The 20,324-nt window shown below is 43.8% G+C and overlaps 1 protein-coding gene across 1 annotated transcript; it reads left to right on the plus strand.

The window, feature by feature from the left end:
• The first annotated feature begins 234 nt into the window (after window positions 1-234).
• LOC140908797 (uncharacterized) lies at window positions 235-2,502 on the plus strand. Its single transcript, XM_073336672.1, has one exon. The coding sequence runs from the start codon at window positions 235-237 to the stop codon at window positions 2,500-2,502; it is 2,268 nt and encodes a 755-aa protein (XP_073192773.1).
• Window positions 2,503-20,324: the final 17,822 nt, after the last annotated feature.

Here is a 20,324-nt window from a genome sequence, read left to right on the forward strand (position 1 = left end):
TCTGCAACCGTAAAAGCTATAGGCGTTGGTGGCACCGTGTGCGCCCTTCCTCTAACTGCGGAGCAAACGGTCCAGCTTGGCCCGTTATCAGAGGATCATAGCTTTTTAATTGCAACTTCCTGTCCTGCAAATTTATTAGGTAGAGATCTGTTATGTAAACTACGAGCAACTATAACTTGCAGCCCGGAGGGGCTATATCTCTCAGTCCCTACTTCGGTCCCTGAAGCTACGGTAATGGCATTGTTAGCCACTACACCCACCGCCCCCTTTGTCCCTGCTGAGTTATCTGATATTCCTGAAGCATTGTGGGCCTCGGCGTCCACTGAAACTGGACTTTTAAAGTCAGCAGAACCGGTGTATATCAATTACCGTACAGATGTCCCTCTGCCCCGAAAAATGCAATATCCATTGCCTAAAGAGGCCATAGAGGGCATTCGGCCAGTCCTACAACAGCTTTTAACTCAAGGAATCATTAAGGAGGCTACCAGCCCTTGCAATACACCTATTCTTCCTGTTAAGAAACCCAAGCCTGGCCCCGATGGCAAACCGGTTTACCGTTTCGTGCATGACCTCCGACTGATTAATGCTATTGTGATCCCGAGAGCTCCGGTTGTTCCCAATCCAGCAACTATTTTAACTGCTATTCCCCCAGGGGCTACTTATTTTACTGTGATTGATCTGTCTTCAGCATTTTTCAGCATCCCTGTGCACCCAGACTCACAGTTCCTATTTGCCTTTACCTTTGATGGATGTCAATACGTATGGACCCGCCTCCCTCAGGGCTACAGGGAGAGCCCTACCATCTTCAGCCAGTATTTAAAGCGAGATCTGGACTCTATTTCGTTGACTATGGGTTCTTCTTTGATTCAATACGTTGATGATCTGTTATTGTACTCTACAGCCAAGGCTGCCTGTGTACAGGACACTCGAATCCTTCTTTTTGCATTGGCCGAAAAAGGTCACAAGGTGGCACTCTCCAAGCTACAGTTTGCCCAACCCGAGGTGGAATATTTGGGGCATCGTATTTCATATGCTTCTACTGCACTTACTCAGGACAGGATTGAAAGCGTTCTGAGTATGCCAAGGCCTACCACTAAAAAGCAACTCCGCCAGTTACTGGAAGCAAGTGGCTATTGTAGAGCCTGGATTCCGGCTTATGCGGAGTTAGTGCACCCCCTCACCGATTTGCTGCTGGATTCCGTTCCCGAACCCTTACCATGGACGACTCTACACAATAACGCCCTTACCGCCCTCAAACAAGCATTAACTTCTGCACCAGCCCTGGGCAGACCGGATTACGCAAAACCTTTCACCTTATTTTGCCATGAACAATCTGGCACGGCGTCTGGTGTGCTAACTCAGCCCTTTGGGCCTGGCCAGCGACCGGTGGCTTATTTTTCGGTCCTTCTTGACCCAGTGGCTCAGGGTCTTCCGCCCTGTCTCCGCGCTGTTGCGGCTGCCGCCGTGTTGGTCGAGAAAGCTTCGGGGCTTACCTTGGGCCACCCTCTTCTAGTTCAAGTGCCTCATGCCGTTGCAGCACTTCTTAATCGTGGATCCACGCAGCACCTCACAGCAGCCAGACTGACCAGGTACAAATTGGCCTTGCTCGCCAATCAGGCTGTTACCCTACGCCGCTGCGAAGTCCTGAATCCTGCAACCCTTTTGCCTCTGCCTGAGGATGGGGAACCCCATAATTGCCTCCACGTGGTGGATTTGATCTCCACGCCTCGTCCTGACCTCTCTGATATTCCATTGCAGAATCCTGACCTCCAATTATTTTGTGATGGTTCCGCCTGTCGGGACGAGTTTGGGGCCTTGCAAGTTGGCTATGCAATTGTTACCCTGATGGCAACGCTTGAAGCGCATGCCTTACCTACACAAAAGTCAGCGCAAGCAGCAGAACTTGTGGCGCTTGTTAGGGCCTGTCAATTAGCTGAAAACAAAACTGTGGCCATCTATACTGACTCCAAATATGCCTTTTCGGTATGCCACTCTACTGGACAACTTTGGAAGCATCGTGGGTTCCTTACCTCCAGCGGCTCTCAGATCTCCCATGTTGCCTTGATTTCTGCCTTGTTAGAGGCGATTCAACTTCCTGCAGCTGTTTCGGTTACACACTGTAAGGGCCACTCCCGCGCCTCGGATGAGGTTTCCAAGGGAAATGCTGCAGCCGATTCGGCGGCCCATCATGCTGCCCTCTGTGGGGCTCCAGCCCCTTTTCCTTTTTTGGCACCCCTGCTACTGCAACCAGTGACGCCAGCCGTTTTGCTCTCTGCCCAGCAGACGACGCCCCCGGCCGAAGTTAGCCGTTGGAAATCCATTGGATGCCACCTAAATGAGGACAACCTCTACGTCAGCCCGGACGGTCGTCCGGTTCTCCCAAGACAACTCCTCCCTCAGGTTTCCCAGGCACTCCACCTGGCCTCGCACCTGGGAAAGGGGGGATTAGTGGCTCAAATGGAGAAGTTTGTTTTTTGCGAAGACCGTCACTGCACAGTGTGAATTGTGTCAACGGTACAATCACCAAGGAGCAGTCAAACCACAAGCTATGGGACATTGCAAACTGCCTGAGTACCCATTTGCTGTGGTCCAGATGGACTTCATGGACTTACCACCAGTGACAGGACTAAAACACTTGCTTGTCCTGGTTGATCTTTTTTCAGGGTGGGTTGAGGCTTTCCCCACTCGAAGGGCAGATGCAGTATCCGTAGCGAAGTGTCTCCTCAAGGAGATAGTGCCCCGCTTCGGGATAATGACTCGTTTGGAAAGTGACCAAGGCCCCCATTTCACTTCCCAAATTATTCAACACTTAGCAAAGGCCCTCGGCATAAAACAAGCCTTGCATACCCCCTATCATCCACAAAGTTCAGGAAAAGTAGAAAGGGTGAATGGGCTGATAAAAACCCAATTGGCAAAGCTATGCGAGCAGACTGGATTAAAGTGGCCTGAAGTGTTACCCATAGTGTTAACCAATCTTCGTAATACACCCCATAGAAAGCATTCGTTGACACCGTTCGAAATTCTATTTGGCCGACCCTTGCCGATTCCTCTAACCAGTGTAGACGGGTTTGCCCCAGCAAAAACTTCATTAATGGCTGGGCAAGATAAGTTGGCGGGTTATTGTCGCATGTTGCAAGATGCCTTGAGTGATGCATGGGCCAGAGTAAAAGATGCCCAACCTTTACCGCTTGATACTTGTGCGCACTCTCTTTTTCCAGGAGACTTTGTCTGTGTTAAAATCCATCGAAGGAAGCATTGCCTGAAACCAAGGTGGTCGGCCCCGGCCCAAGTCCTTCTGACTACTCCAACTGCAGTGAAGGTCGAGGGCATCGATAGATGGGTGCACTGCAGCCACTGTAAAAAGGTTCCTGCTCCAACATCCCCAACGACTCCCATCACGACCGCCGCTTCTACATGAACTGGGTACCGGTCAATCAGCGGAATCAGAAGCAGTTACAGAACTCTGAAGTATTAGTATACTGTTACAAATATTGTATTAATATTATTTTTTTTAGAGTTGTTAGTAGCTGGTAGTGTTTATAATGTATGTATGGCTATGGGCGTTAACCTGGACCTCTGCCCTGGGGGGTTGGGATAAAAATACGTTTCTACAATTAGCCCAAAATTTAACCAACGCATGGAATGTTAGTGACTGTTGGGTGTGTTCCCACTTCTCTTCCCATTCACTGCAAGGGTTCCCCATTTTGCCGGTTCCAGCGCTCCTCAATTCTTGGCAAAATGGTTTGGCGTGGTACGGCCAAAAGGGAAAAAGGGGAAGGGGACCCATAGATTTTAGGACCTGGATCCCGAACCATCGCCCAGACTTGCTCGTTAAGGCCCCCTTGTGCGTAGAAAAGAGGTCGCTACGCACCCGAGGCAAAACTACTCTGGGAAAATACCCGAAAACCCACTGTGAGAAAATTCTAATTTTGGGAAACAATGCAAGTACTACTCTTTTGCTGTATCCCAATGGTACTGAGGTAGCCAACTATGCCCGTGCTGGAGGCTATGTGGGGTACATTCTCAGAGAAAATGCGACTCAATTTGCTGGCCTTACATTATGGAAATGGGGGGGAATAGGACCCAATCCTGATGATGCTGCATCCCTGGTGGGACGATTGCAGGAAGTATCTCAGAACTCAGGGGGCAATAAAGGCAACTATAGCATAGTATTAGGAGATCATCACTTATGGTGGGTATGTGGCACTTGGGCAGGAAAGACCTTGCCCCCAAGGTGGTTGGGAAGATGCACGGTGGCCTTTGCCTGGCCAGGAGGGATGCATCGTAGAGACTTAATAGAAATCAGAGACACAACCCGACGAACCCGTCGAGATACCAGTTATAATCCTATTGTCGAGGAAGGCAGTACAGGTATGCGCGCCTTCCGTATTCTGTTTCCGTGGGTGGGGGTGGGCCAACTTGAATACGCGCTAAAAAATATGTCAGCCGAAATGGAAATATTTACTAACGCCACTCGAGATGCAATCCAAGCTTTGCAAGAAGAAATAAGCTCACTAGCTCGCTACAGTATGCAAAACAGGTTGGCCCTGGATCAGCTTTTAAGTGCACAGGGAGGGGTGTGCACATTTCTCAATGCCACATGCTGCCTTTATGTAAATCAAAGTGGACGCATAGTCACAGATACTAACATAATTGCAAACGTGTCAGCCTTCTTTCATAAGCAGGCCTCTATTTCTCCCAGTGTGGGCTTTGACTTGTGGGGCTGGCTCACCAGCTGGTTGCCTAACTTTGGATGGCTAAAAACCTTGTTTGTGTATGGAGTGGGATTCCTTATGATTGTGGGTCTGCTGTTTTGCTGTGCGTCCAGTTGTTGTGCTCTCTTCCACCGGGTATGTACCAAAACCATGAGCCCAGCAAAGATACTATATGTAAAGAAGGGTGGTGTTAACCAAGATGAGAAACACATGAACATGTTAAACAATGAATAATGAGCCATGTAAGATAATTATCTTCAGGCTCAAAGGGGGGAACTGATAGGAAAAAAACCCAGAAAGCGACCCTATAATCATGTAAAGCTACGCTGCTGTCTTTTTTCTATGCTTATCTGTCCTTTCTACTTTGTTTATGGATAGAAAGAATGCGAACTGTGTGTAACCTGCACTCCCTGCTTTTGGGGAGAGAATTCCTTATACAGATAAGCCTCCATGCTCTTACCTACCCCAGAACTTCAAACAGACTGGGTTAACCGGTTCGAACTGGAAGAGATATCACAATGTATGTTGAACCAAGCTATAAAAGCTCATCCCTGTTCTTTGTTCGGGGCTTCACCATTTTCCTCTGAAAAGGAATTGGTGAGCCCTTCAGCTGTCGTATTCGCTAGCAATAAAGTGCCTCACTTTATCAAAGAGCCAAGACTCTGTGTTTTGTTTGGCTAATACAGAAGTCCAGGGAAGGCTACCCTCCTAACCCTAGACGGGAGGGGAACCCTTTTTCCCTAACAGGACTTTAGCATAGATTCTTAGATACTAAGGTCAGAAGGGACCGTTATGATCATCTAGTCTGACCTCCTGCACAACGGAAGCCACAGAATCTCACCCTCCCACTCCTGTGAAAAACCTCTCACCTATGTCTGAGCTATTGAAGTCCTCAAATCATGGTTTAAAGACTTCAAGGAGCAGAGAATCCACCAGTAAGTGACCCATGCCCCATGCTACAGAAGAAGGCGAAAAACCTCCAGGGCCTCTTCCAATCTGCCCTGGAGGCAAATTCCTTCCTGACCCCAAATATGGCGATTAGCTAAACCCTGAGCATATGGGCAAGATTCACCAGCCAGATACTACAGAAAATTCTTTCCTGGGTAACTCAGATCCCACCCCATCTAACATCCCATCACAGGCCATTAAGCCTATTTACCATGAATATTTAAAGATCAATTAATTACCAAAATCATGTTATCCCATCATACCATCTCCTCCATAAACTTATCGAGTTTAATCTTAAAGCCAGATAGATCTTTTGCCCCCACTGCTTCCCTTGGAAGGCTATTCCAAAACTTCACTCCTCTGATGGTTAGAAACCTTTGTCTAATTTCAAGTCTAAACTTCCTGGTGGCCAGTTTATATCCATTTGTTCTTGTGTCCACATTGGTACTGTGCTTTCCTGAATCAGGCCCTAGGGTGTCAAGTATCAGGGGGTAGCCGTGTTAGTATGTATCCACAAAAGCAACAAGGAGTCCGGTGGCACCTTAAAGACTAACAGATTTATTTACATTTATTTATTCGGATAAATCTTTTAGTCTTTAAGGCCCTAGGGTGAAATTCTGCAGCCAGGAAGAGCCAAAGAAGATCACTCTTTGTGCTCAGAGTGAATGGATTTGGTGAGCAGTGACAATGGTGAAGTTCCTCAGCTGCCCATGACATGGCTGGTTAGTAGTTTTGGTGGGATTCCATCACTGAGGTGGTGGGTATTGGGGGAGAGCGGGGGGCAGAGAGAAAAAGGGAGACCAATATTTTTTTAGACCAGTCCCTTGCTACCATGTTGTTTGAGGGCTGTAAAAGTGAATTAAGGCTTAAAGTTTCTGGGTAAAGTAAGATGGTTTTATTCAACCGTTCTGTCTCAGCTCTAATTTGTTTTAGATTAATTTGATTACTTATCTAGTTTCAGAGTAACAGCCGTGTTAGTCTGTATTCACAAAAAGAAAAGGAGGACTTGTGGCACCTTAGAGACTAACCAATTTATTTGAGCATGAGCTTTCGTGAGCTACGAAAGCTCATGCTCAAATAAATTGGTTAGTCTCTAAGGTGCCACAAGTCCTCCTTTTTTTTTTACTTATCTAGTGTTTCACATCTCTAAACTGCTGTATAAGCTACGCTCAATCTTCACATCCCTATGAGGTAGGCAAGTGGTTTTTTTCCCCTCCAGTATGGCTCTGGTTCAGCAAGTTACTTAAGCACATGGCTAAATGTAAGCATGTAATGAAACCCACTAACATCAATGGAACTACTCGTGTGCAAAGCTAGGGATATGCTTCAGTATCAGAATCAGGACCGATGCCAATACAGGTGGGGAAACAAGGAGGGGTGAAGTGACTTCTCCAAAGGAGCATTAGAGCTTGCAGTCTCTCACTCCTGGCCCATTGCTCAGCCCTCCACATCATGCCTCCTCTTTGAGGTACTCTTTCTCCTTCCTAGGCTGCAAAGTCTTTCAAAGTTCTGGTACTGTCACTCTACCAGTGTCTGAAGAAAATGAGTATTTTGTAAGTTCTGTAGTATCTTGGCCAGATACTTTTCTCTTGGTTAGATTTGTATTAAACATCCAAGAAAGAAAATCCAGAAAGTAGAGGGAGGGGGAGGAGGAAGTACAGCAAAGGCTTAGAGCTGTGTATGGCATAAAACTGGATTATAATGTCATTTGCTAACTGACAGATCATTTAGTGTCCTGGAAGAGTCTGTTTTCACACTGCTGAAGCTCTCACCGGGGAATTCCATGTAGGCTTCTTATTGTCAGAGCTATTTTTCACCCAATTTGTTTCCAAATGATGTCTAACCTGAGGTCTTCCCACTGAGAGGGGTTTAAGCAATGATTAATGAGAAGTGTTTTGCCAGACCCACCTGGGGAATGGCCCATCTGCAAACTCAGGTAAGATGGAGCTGCCTGTAAGGCATCGGCGGGTGAATGGCAGGCAGCTTCCTGTAGCTTGAGGCATTGCTCACAGCCAAGGCAAGGTGTTCGCTGTTAGCATCACAGTGATTCGTAAAAGGTCTGGAGATAAATGTCACTTACTCTATCATTAACGTCTCGTCTGAAAAAACAAACCCTCTTAGGTTTGGCTTTAGATTGCAGTCTCTCTCTCCCGATGGAGCCCCTTTCTGTTTCATAAAAATTTGTTCACTCGTGTTATGCAGTCAGCATATGTAAAATCCTTCTGTGGGATAAACTGAAAGTGACTTGAGTTCATGTGCGATATTCATTCTATTTTAAATGCTGAAAATAAAACAGCACACAGATCTGTCTGTCTGAAACATAGTCAGCTTTATATTTTGAGCTATGCACTCATTATTTTGAATGAATGTGTCTCATGCATGAGGTTTAAAAATGTCAGCAGTAGGTTCCCCAGTTATATGGTATAGTGTATAGGAAATGTTGAGGTTTTTCTTTCCCCACAATTTTATTAGATAGCATTGTTTTTCCAGCAAAATCTGTTAGTCCAAGGTTTTGAGAAACACAATCTCAAGTATATATGGAGATGGCACTTGGTGGGAAAACATGTTGGTTTCTAATCCTTTGCTGAGATAGAATACCCATATTTACAGTGTTCCAGTATTACTATATTACATTTGAATTCCCTAACAGATGCCCATAATCATTTTTTTAAAGGCCCACAGAAGGCTAAGAAGCCCTGAAAATTTGGTTTCTCTCTGGATTTGTAAGGCAGAAATCTGGACATATTTCTTAATGAATAATTTCCCTTCTCTGATTTATGTGAAGTCTCTAGGCTCACTTATCATCTGGAAATACATTCCTGTACAGTCTGTGTCATTTAAATGCAGCATCCCACAGTCCTGTCTGTCAAGACAAAAACGTAATGGATCCAAATGTCTACAAATGAAACAGATTGTTTGCAGGGAATATTTATTACCAATAAAGAGCAAGAGTTTATATTAGCAAAGCCGTCCTTCTTGTAAATAGAGAAAAGCTCCCAACATTTCCTGACCTTCAGCAATATTTATTCCACTGTCATGGAGTCAAAACGTTTCCCACTCAGTGTTTGGCTTGACCCAAAATGTGTTTGACACTGTTGTTTTTAACCAACTGTTGTGATATCTTCAGTTTGATTTGCCTGAAATTTAGCCTGCAAAACAATCTCACACTTTCTTTAACTACTTCTCTTGCCAGCAATGTGTTTACCATGATTTAGATGTCTATTATACGCATGAATGACTTGTCTACTTAATTTCATCAAAAAAATGAACCCTCGTAAGTGGCACAGATGCTGGTATGATGGTAATCAAATTAGTTTTTGGACAGGTTTATGGCCACTTGCTGTCAGTTAAGCTCTCTTTGGCTATCTTCACTCCTAATACAGTTTTGATGGTGATTAATGGCTCCATTAATACACTGTTTGTGTTATGATAGACACAACATTATGGCCTCCTTTGCTGACCACAGATGATCATGTATTTCTTTAAAATTCAGTTCTGAAAAGAATATTGGTTGTATTTAATGTGTCAGTATTACGTATTAGTAGGTAGGGGTCGAATGCATAGACCTTCCGAATTGTTTTATATCTGCTTCACAAGGGAGGCACTGCAGTGCTGTTAAGAGATATAGAAGTTTCTTGAACAGCATAATTGGACACAGTCTTCTTCAAGGTTCCTCTAGTTGTTAACATGCCCAAAAAATTGGCTACACAGATTGTTCTCTGCTGTCCTGCCACATCACTTTCCTTCCTCTTCTCTCCCAGATCTTTCCTAGTTATTCCCTTTAGCCCAAAACTCCAATAAGGTTTTATCTCTCTCACTCAGTTTTCTCTTCTTTCTGTTTAATTTTCTCCCCTTCACTCCCATCCCTGGTAGGAGACTCTTCACACCCGAAACTTTGACTTTTCTGGCTTTTACTTAAACCTCTCCCCTTTAGTCTTCCAGTGACTTTAATTCCTTTCATACAGGGCAATGGGGCACGTTCACCAGTGTCTCACACAATCACGTCTGGGCCTTGCATGCAGCCCCCTATGCATAGTATGACTTCCGTGAGCTCATTCACAAGGCCCCTATCCTGTCCATATTGAAGTCCCTTTTTAAAATCCACTTCTGCTGAGGTGCCTACAGTGAATCTTGTTAACTGATATCTGATCATTCTGATCTATTATTCCCCTCCCCCATATCTACTACTGGCAGCACCAGCCATGTTAGGCACTTTCCAAATATTCAAAAAGGGATGGTCCCTGACCCAAGGAGCTCACAGTCTAACAATAGTAATAATTAATATCATACTGACCAATATTGTCTCATCATTTCCTTGTGCTCCCCTATCAGTCTGTTGTCTCTTGTTTTATAAACTAAGTATAGTAACTAAGAAGAGAAAGTTGTGGGTGAGAAACCTGTTAGTCTATATATGTCCCATACCACAGACTGGAGCTCCGTGCTGGAACTTTTTTAGTGTAAACTTCTCAGATGAAGCTGTGCCCATTGTTTTGCCTTAAGCATTAGTGTGGGCTGGCTTTATTTGGGAACTCTGCCTTAGATCCTCACACTCTGCCCTTCACTACTTGTCATCTCTTATTTTCTCTCTCTCAAATCATTCATCCATTTACAGTTGGAATAGTACAGGGCAATGGAACCTAGATTCCATTTTACTGTTTCCAGGAACTGGAAGAAAATGGTGGCCATGAAAAGAGCCAACAAACATATTAGGGGTGTTTGCACAGGGTTTTTTTATTAGTTAAATAAACATGTTTTATTTCAATAATTTTTCTGCCCATATTTGATTTTTATGTCCATCTGTGCATTTACCTAAGCTCCACCCACTTGCTGCTCTGCAAATATTTATTATGCAAATGGTTTGTTTTGAATTGGCTGATCAGAGCAGATGCCCATTTCTGCATAACTGTTCTTCAGCAAAATTGCAGAATAGCTGGGTAACATATTATCTTACTAGTTAAATAGTTATGATGGGTGTTGAATTGCTAGAAATGTTCCTGGAGGGTTCTGTTTTCCAATGCTGATATTTAAAATCTTTGGCCACAATATACAGTTACATTTTGAACTATAATCTCCCAACAAAACCTTCAGATCTCCAAACCATTGCCTGAAAACAATGGACAATTGCAGTGGATCTACCCATTTTCTTTGAACCTATTAATTTATTGTAATCCCCCTTTACATAAGTAAGCATGATCCCATCTGTCTAGTAAATTACTTTTATCTAATGAGGGCAACTTTACTGACAGTTTTATCTCATTATAATAGAAAAGCTTATTACTAGAACCAGTTATCAAAGCACTGTATAAATAGTCTGAATCCCATCAATGCAAAACGAATGGTGTTTCAAATTCTGTTTTATTCTACTTCAGACCAAAGGGAAAAATAAAATATTTGAGAATGTTAGTGAGATGACCCTGAAGAGGTAGAGAAGGCAGGAAGGGAGAGAACATCTGAACAATATAATACCGAGGATGGAAAGTGATTGAGGGGCCAAAGAAATACAGTGAAGTAGAAAAAGTCCTAAATCACCTGAAGATGTATGCAAAACAGTACACATATGATTTTTCTGTCTTTAAAGATATGTCTGAAATGTTTTTTAAAAGGTGGTTATATAGTTATATACTATTGTATACTCTTCGATAGTGTTTTGTGTGTGTGTATAGTGGGTGTATGTGTGTATAAATACATTTTATCCCTTTTGACCAGAGCAGTTAGTGCATGCACACACATGCACATGCTCACACACATTATACACACCCCGTTTTGACCTAAGCAGTTAGCCAGTACTTGGGGTCTTGGGGGTTGTTTCCATTAGGAGGAGAAATTGGTGACAGGAATTTTTTTGATGCAATCCTGTTTATTTACAAAGAGTTGACACAAAGTCCTGTTTCCTTTAACACCCTGGAAATCAAACAGGAGGCAATTTCTTTGCTCACAGTTACCAGTCAGGTTTTAGCCAGCACTGTACCCAAAAGCTCTGTCTCTGAATTTTTTTTTTTTTTGCAGAGTCCTGGCACAAGTCCTTTGGCTGGGACTACTTGCTGCTTCTATACAGACACCCACACCTCTCCTCACAACATTACCCAGCCCCCTGAATTTTCATTTAGCCTACAGTGGAACCCCTCTGCCCACATAGCACTAATTCCTGACTGGCCTTATATGTAACCTGTGTCTTTGGGCAGTGGCTCCTGTTAGTTCAGCTATCTATTCCATAAAGGAGCTTGATTGCTTTCTATATTTTTCCTGACTGAAGGGCAGCTGTTATGCCCCCCAGTTTCAATGAGGTTTCACCCAACCCCCACTATAACAATACATACTTACAGCTAGATTCCTCTCTAAAGAAGTCAGCAAATTCAGAATTCTAAGTACCATGTGAACATTACTTCTGTTCCCCTGAATACTTTGTAATGGTTCTATTAGATCATTTAGTCTGACCTCCTATACATCAAAGTCCATTACATTTCACCAGTTACTCTTGTACTGAGTCCAATAACTTGTGTATGACTAAAGTTATTTGGGTGATCTGCTGCCACTCCATAGACTGCTACCTTAACTTGAGCAATTCAAAGCCCCAGTAGCTTCTCCCAAATTCTCTTTATTCCCAGAATCAACATGTCTTTTGTAAAGGAAAATCATTCCTCACCAATCAAGCATGTAAACAAGGGTAATCCAATGGATATAGTGTACTTGGACTTTCAGAAAGCTTTTGACAAGGTCTCTCACCGAAGTCTCTTAATCAAATTAAGCAATCATGGGATAAGAGGGAAAGTCATCTCATGTATAAGTAGCTGGTTAAATGATAAGAAACCAAGGCTAGGAATAAATGGTCGATTTTCATAATGGAGAGAGGTAAATCCCCGAGGATCTGTACTGGGACCTGTGCTGTTTAACGTTTTCATAAATGATCTGAAAGGTAATGAACAGTGAGGTGGCAAAATTTGCAGATGATTCAAAATCACTTCAGATAGTTAAGTCCAAATCTGACTGTGAAGAGTTAGAAAGGGATCTCACTAACTTGGGTGACTGGGTGACAAAACAGTAGATGAAATTTAATGTTGATAAGTGCAAAGTAATGCACATTGGGAAAAAAATCCCATGCATACAAAATGATGGATTCTAAATTAGCTGTTACCACTCAAGAAAGAAATCGGTGTTGTAGTGAGGCCGAGGGGCCTCCCTCCGCAGGGGATTGAGAGAGTTCACTACATGTCCCCTGGTGGGCAGAGCCTCACCTGCCACTCTCCCCTTGCCAAAAGCACCGGGGCGGGGCCAGAAGTATAAGGGGAAGACCCTGCAGCTCACTTGGGGCAGAATCCATGGAGGAGAAGGATGCTCCTGTCATACTGCTGTGCCCGGGAGGAGAACCTACACCCTGTGGTCCCCTAGCTGCTGAAGTGGGAGACCCAACGAGGAACGGCCCGTACTTCCGCCCATGGTGTACCCTGAGGAGTCTGAGGAGCCCTGGAAGCAAGAGGTTCCAAACCCCAGGGAGGCAGGAAGCAGCCCAGGGGCAACCACGGAACAGCAGGCTGCGGAGTCAGGTTGTGGCTCAGTCAGCATGTTGCGGCTGGATCCCCACTGATGCAGATGCAGCCAATCCTGCCTCTGCCAGGGCCCTGGGCTGGGACGCGGTGGACTAGGGTGGACCTGTGTCCTCCCCTGCCACCACACCCCGGGGTCGCCGACTCCCTACACTTCACATGGAAGCTCCTGCTCTGGAGAAGGAGCCTCCCATACCAGCTCCCTTATAGACTGATGCTCTGCTGGCTGCCTGAGCCCTGCCTAGGCTAAAGCCAGCCTTGAGACTGTTTGCTGGCCTCCTGAGCCTCCTCAAGCCCAGTCCCTGGCCAGTGGTAGAGATTGTTTGCTAGCTGCCTGAGCCCTGTCCAGGCTAAAGTCAGCCCCTGAGACTGGGTTTAATTGCAGGTAGCCTGAGCCTCCATAAACCCAGGCCTGCCCCAGCTCCGTAGACTGTAATTGCTTTGTTGACGGCCTGAGCCCCGCCCAGGTCAAAGCCAGCCCAGGCAGGCTGTGTTTAATTGCTGGCAGCTTGAGCCTCCCCAAGCCCAGGGTAAAGCCTGACTGTGACTGTTTGGTACCCAGCCCTCTTGTGGGGCTCGGAACTAGAGGGTACACTACAGGCGTCATCATGGATAGTTCTCTGAAAATATCCATTCAACATGCAGCAGCAGTCAAAAAAACTAACATAATGTTAGGAACCATTAGGAAAGGGATAGAGAACAAAACAGAAAATTTCAGAAGACCACTATATAAATCCATAGTACTCCCACACCTTGAATACTGTTTACAGTTCCGGTCACCCCACCTCAGAAAAGATAATTTAGAATTGGAGAAGGTTCAGAAAAGGGCCACAAAAGTGATTAGGTTAAAAAAAAACAGCTTCAGTGTGAGGAGCAATTAAAAAGACTGGGACTGTTCAGCTTAGAAAAGAGATGACTAGTGGGGGGATCTAGAGGTCTAGACAATCATTAATGGGCTAGAGAAAGTCAATATGGAAATGATATTTATCCGTTCATGGAGGATCGGTCCAACTATGGCTGTTAGCCAAGATGGTCAGGGATTCAACCCCATCCTCAGGACATTCCCGAACCTCTATCTACTAGAAGCTGGGACTAGATAACAGGAGATGGATCACTAGATAAATTTCCCTATTCTGTTCATTCCCTCTGAAGCATCTGGCACTACTTTACAAATAATTTATTCAGTGAATTTACAAAAGGGGTGGGGGGTGGGGGACAGAATTCCTGTACAAAAAATTCATTTTTTTTTTTAAAAATGAAAACCAAAATAGTGGCCACAAAAATTTAGATTTTTAGTCAACAAGTTCTATTAGAACCTGAAATTTTCCACACAAAGCAGACACTTTTCACCAAAAAATTATGTAATCAAAAACCCAATTTACTGATGAAAAACATTTTAGACAGAAAATTTTTGACTAGCCCTAGAATTTAGACTCTTAATCTGGTCGCAGAATTCCCATGCATTTCCTCAAATATATTATTCTTAAAAATTTTACTGTGACATTGTTTATGTTCTTTTTTAATCTGTATATTAACTGCAAATAGCTTGCCGTGAGTGTTCAAGACTTGAAATTTGGAATTCAAGCTATTATTGGTCACATGGTATTGTTTTTGTTCCCTGAATGGATGAGTCTGTTTATTATGTAAGAACATAAGAACGGCCATACTATATCAAACGAATGGTTCCTCTAGCCTACATCTTATCTTCTGATGGTGGCCATTGCCAGATGCTTCAGAGGGAATGAAGTTTTGCCAGACATTTGAACTTATGGGAACTATCTGGAGTTCACCTGAAAGTAGAATAATTCTTAAAGTTTTCATTAATCTTTTTGCCATCTACATGTGTTTCCTATTATCCTGCTACATAATCTTATCACTTTTGGGAGGAGGGATATGACAGTAACATATAGCCTCCCCCCCTCCCCCCAAGATATTTCACAACTCTGATGTTCACAAAAGGAGATTATTCAATGAGCCACAAATTGTTTCAGCCTCTGACTAACATCATTGTCTCATTACAGAGACAAGGTGGGTGAGGTAAAATATTTTATTGGACCAACTTCTGTTGGTGAGAGAGACAAGATTTCGAGCCACTCAGAGCTCTTCTTCAGGTCTGGGAAAGATACTCAGAAAGTCACTGCTAAATACAAGGTGAAACAGATTGTTTAGCATATGTAATTAATACATATAACTACTTATGTTAAACCATCTGTATTACCTCACCCACCTTGTCTCTCTAAAATCCTGGGACCAGCATGGCTACAACAACACTGCAAACAATCATTGTCTCATGTTGTTCACTAGGGCTGTGCTAAACTTCACAGTTCATTTGGGCATTGCAGCAACCTGTATGGAACTGGGAGGGAGGAACACAGGTTGCAGGGGAGAAGAATTTGGAGGAGGCACCACTGGAAGCCAGTCTGTGTGCATATGGCTGGAATGCTAGCTGCAGTCGCAGCATCTCTGCAAATAGTTCTCTTAATGAAGAGCCAGTTTATTTTTACAATCATGGAGTCCTTGCATGTTGTTACCCAGCACACGCTATATGAATCATGGTGGCAGAAGTAGTCTAGTGAGACAAGGTGCCGCTTTCCACAGCAAAGAAGAGTGAGGCAAACAAAGGAGCAGCTGGAAAGAGAGCAAACAGGCAGTGTGGAGGGACTCAGACCACTGGCAATGCTGGATTTCCAGAAAAAAAAACTTGTACAGAATTGGAAGCAGTGAAAGCAATAACTGAGTCTTTATACAGAGCTGACCAATGTGGACAAAGATGAGAAAAAGAAGGTAAAGCTTGTTCACTATCTTACTGGAGAAAAAAAGACCACAAGTGAGTGAGACACTGTTGCCAGGTATAATGGCCGAAACAGTGGAACAGCTGATGAAGGTGTTTGAGGACTGTAACCACAGACCGAATGAAACCATAGAGAGATACTGTGTCTATACCCAAAACCAAGAAACAGAAAAGGGAATAGATTCTTACCTTACAGAGCTGAGAACTCTGGTAGCCACATGTAGCTTTAGAGATATTAAAGGTTCCCTAACTGAAAACAGGATCACTTATGGGACATGTATTTCCAGCTTACAGAAGAGGTCATTGAGAAACAGGTTGAATCCTAGAGTAATGCCTCCAAAGACCAAGGGTAGCTGGGAAAGGATCAAAATAATAACAACTACCAGTGCAGAACAAGCTCAAGCTAAAGGAACCCAGCAGACAGGTCGGAGACAGACCAACTGAGAATGCAGGTATCATGGTACAGTGTATAGACTGTGGAAAGTAACATAAAAGGTAGGGGGGAAAATGCCCAGCAGTGCAAGGGTTGTGGGAAGCAGAACCTCTTAATGCTTCAGCTACCGCAGGAAGAAAAAAGCAGCAGTATGGGCAGTGACTGAGGCCCCTGAGATGGCAGGGAATTGATAAGGTGAGAAATGTCCAGTCCAGATCCCAACAGGTGATACAGACCTCATGCTGCGAAGGAAGGAAACTACCCCCCACCCCAACCCAGGGTCCTGCCAATCCGAACAGAGGGGAAATTTCTTCCCTACCCCAAATCTGGTGATCAGTATGACCCTGAATGTGTGAGCAAGACATACCAAGATGTTGCCAACTCTCATGATTTTGTCATGAGTCTCATGATAATTATTGCTTTCCTTAAAGCCCCAGCTCCTGGAGTGAAATGGATAGGTGATTATTTCAGCTATCATTCTTAAACACAAAGTAAGTTTCTAGACCTTGTGGCTGTGGAGAAAGCTTCAAAATGTGACCCAAGTGCACTGTGACGTTCTGTACCTCAGGGGAATAGCCTGCACCCCCATGTTCATCCTTATAATATGGTTGTGTGGTATCCAATGTAAAGTTTTTCATGTCAGGTGTCTTCGGAAGGCTCCTGATGCAGTGAACATTATTGTTATAGTAATGTTATAGTAATGTTGTAGGTTGTAATTTCATGTATATAGTTATGAGGCTAGAAATGTGTCCTCATGGCTTAAAGCAAGCCCAGGCAAAAACTCTCTAAGAGCAGAGGGGCAGTTCACGCCTCATCAGAGCATGTATGTGACAAACCCAGCCCAGCCTCACAGGAACAAAGGACACTAGCCTAGGCAACAACAAAGAATGTGTTGGACTCTCGAGTGAGTCACCCCCCTTCCTTTGGTCAGTTTGGGACTGCAATGAGGTAATGTTCACCTGACTCGGGGGGTGGAGGGGGGCAAAGCCAAGAGGGAAGAAAGAACATGATAAAAGGGAGAGACGTTTGCCATGCTCTTCCTCTCTCTTCCACCTCCATCTACAGACATCACCATCAAGTGACTGAAGCGCTGATCAAAAGGGAAAGCCTGGCTGAAGGGTAACCAGCCAGCCTGTGGTGAGAAGCATCTAAGTTTGTAAGGGCACTGAAAGTGTTAAGATCAGCTTAGAATGCCTTTTGCTTTTGTTTCATTTGACCAAATCTGACTCGTTATGCTTTGACTTATAATCACTTAAAATCTCTCTTTGTAGTTAATAAAGTCGTTTGTTTATTCTACCTGAAGCAGTGCGTTTGGTTTGAAGCATGTCAGAGACTCCCCTTGGGATAACAAGCCTGGTAACAATTTCTTTGTTAAATTGACAAACTCATATAAGCTTGCAGCGTCCAGCGAGCATAACTGGACAGTGCAAGTCGGAGGTTCCTAGGGTTGTGTCTGGGACCGGAGATATTGGCTAGTTGCACAATCCAAGGAGCAGTTTACATGCCAGAGGCTGTGTGTGAACAGCCCAGGAGTGTGGGTTCTCACAGCAGAGCAGGGTAAGGCTGGCTCCCAGAGTCAAGGATTGGAGTGGCCTAGCAGATCACTGGTCCAGATAACACCAGAGAGGAACATCACATGCACCCTAAAGACTCAAAAAGCAGAAGGCAAATAAGAAAAACATCAAATCTATTATTTTATGTAATCTCATGATTTTCAAGCCAATCTCATGATTTTTGGTGAGCCTGATTCATGATTTTTGAACATTTGGGGTTGACAATACTGGTACCACCTCCGAGCACTGATCCACCCCAAATGGTATCCTATCTCAAGACATAGCAGATCTCTGATGTTTCAGGAGAAATTAAAAACCAAAACCAACCAACCAACCAAAAAAACAAACAAAACCCAAAAAACCTAATGCACAAAATAAACAAACAAAACTCCCACCTCCACACAAAACAAAACAAAAACAAGTAAATAAACCCAACCACCGCCCAGATCACAACTGTGCTTTAGGAGGGGTGAATTCCTTCCTCTTCGACTCCTGTGGATGACTTATAATGCATATAAGCTCGTAAGATTTCCCAAAATTTTGTGTGATTTCATTCAGTGGCAAAGATTTATCACGTACTCAGCTATTACAAATTTGGGGCCTGATTCTGAGAAGTGCTCCACAACTATGACTGACTTTGGTGCAAACTGAAATCTTTCACCACCTGGTAGGTTTGGGCCCTCAGTTGTGTTCCCACATGACAACAAACAGCCAGCTACGTTTCACATAGTTTCATAAAATAACAAAATATTTTCACTGCTCTGCTCTACCTGGTTTCTACTTGCATTGCTTTACTACCTGAGGGAGGTGGGGGTGAGGAAATAGGTAAAGCAATGCTATAAAATAACAATGGTCCTTGCTTTTAAATGATAAATATCTCCCTTGAAAGTAAAATTAACAGTCATGAGCAATGATACTTTTTCTAAACCGCACAGAATACTTTGTAAGTATATGTTTCTGAGTGTGCAGAGGTAATCTGCCAAGGGACAGTGATAGGCTGTGAATCTTCTCTGTAGAGCTAACGAGGTTTTGTCATTCCTGCAGATATTATAATTCTTCAAAAGAAAGTCTAAGGGGTGCTAACATAATGAGATTCTTGTTTTGCTTTATTTTTGGACATTTTTTCACATTATGTCAAAGAAAAATAATTTTCTACAATGAACCATGTTGTAAAAGTACACAAGACAGAAGGGTGAGGGAGGGGGAATCAAACTGCACTTGAAAACAAAAGCTTTAACTTCTGGCACCTAGACGATCAGTTTTTGCTTCTCCTATTGTTGGTGCTAGTGGTTTCATCTATAATATGTATAGTGATTGTTTGCAGCCTGGCAACAGCATGAAGGAGTGTGGGGGAGGGAAAACTATAGCCCCTTGTTAGCGGCAATCCAAACTTCAAAGGCTTTGGGGACATTGAGCAGACAGGTTTCAGCAGCCGTTAAGGCAGACATGAAAACAAAAGGGGCTGCTTCCATCTCAGCAAAGCAGGGGTGACTTTTTGGCCCACTTTTTTTAGGGGGGGAGGGAATGGATTGAGTGTGGAGGGAGCAAAGCTCCTGGCACTGGGAAAGATGCACTCTGCCCATGATTGTGTGCCCTCTTGATTCTGCATCACAAGCAGAAATGGGCATTTATGGCACCATAAATCAAGGGATAAGCCATACATGAGCAGCTGGCACATGTGCTAATAACTATAATTATTAATCATGTCAATTTCACACCCTTCAAATTTATGCTATGTGCTTTCTGTAGGAAAGCCATCCCTGGCGCCTTGAGCTGTTTATGGTATGAAAATATGATGTGCTGATGGTCTTTGATAATTGTCCTATGACAGTATTGATCGGCCTACAATTGGGTTTATGGGGTATCGCCGCCCAACAAAAGTGGTTCTCCTTGTCTTTTGGTATATATCATTGTCACACATTCCCCATTGTTAACGCTTGGAGTGAATTACTTTCAGCATTTGTCCCAGTCCTTAGCTTCTAGGTCACCATTATTCTATCCTTATGTCAAAGTGGGGACAGTTACTTTGATGTTTCCTTTTGTACGTTTCGTAAAGCAAAAGCATCTAGCTATATAAAGTTTGCTACAAAGAAAATCAGCACTTCAGGTTGGGTTGTCTATAAAAAAGCCAAAGAAAGATGGCCCCTCCCCCGCCCCCCAAAAGAAAGAGTCAGACTTTCCTTGTCCTTGGTGCTGGCTGCCTTGATCTGAAAGATGCTTAACCCAGCAGAGTCCTAAGGATTACTTCCAATCTGAAATAAGGCAGTAGCTGACAAGTTTTCAATCTTCTGGAAGAAAAAACATCCACATCCCTAATGACGTGACAATGAGATTTCTTTCCAC

This window comes from Lepidochelys kempii, chromosome 3 (assembly GCF_965140265.1).
Source record: "Lepidochelys kempii isolate rLepKem1 chromosome 3, rLepKem1.hap2, whole genome shotgun sequence".
NCBI classification, from domain to species: domain Eukaryota; kingdom Metazoa; phylum Chordata; order Testudines; family Cheloniidae; genus Lepidochelys; species Lepidochelys kempii.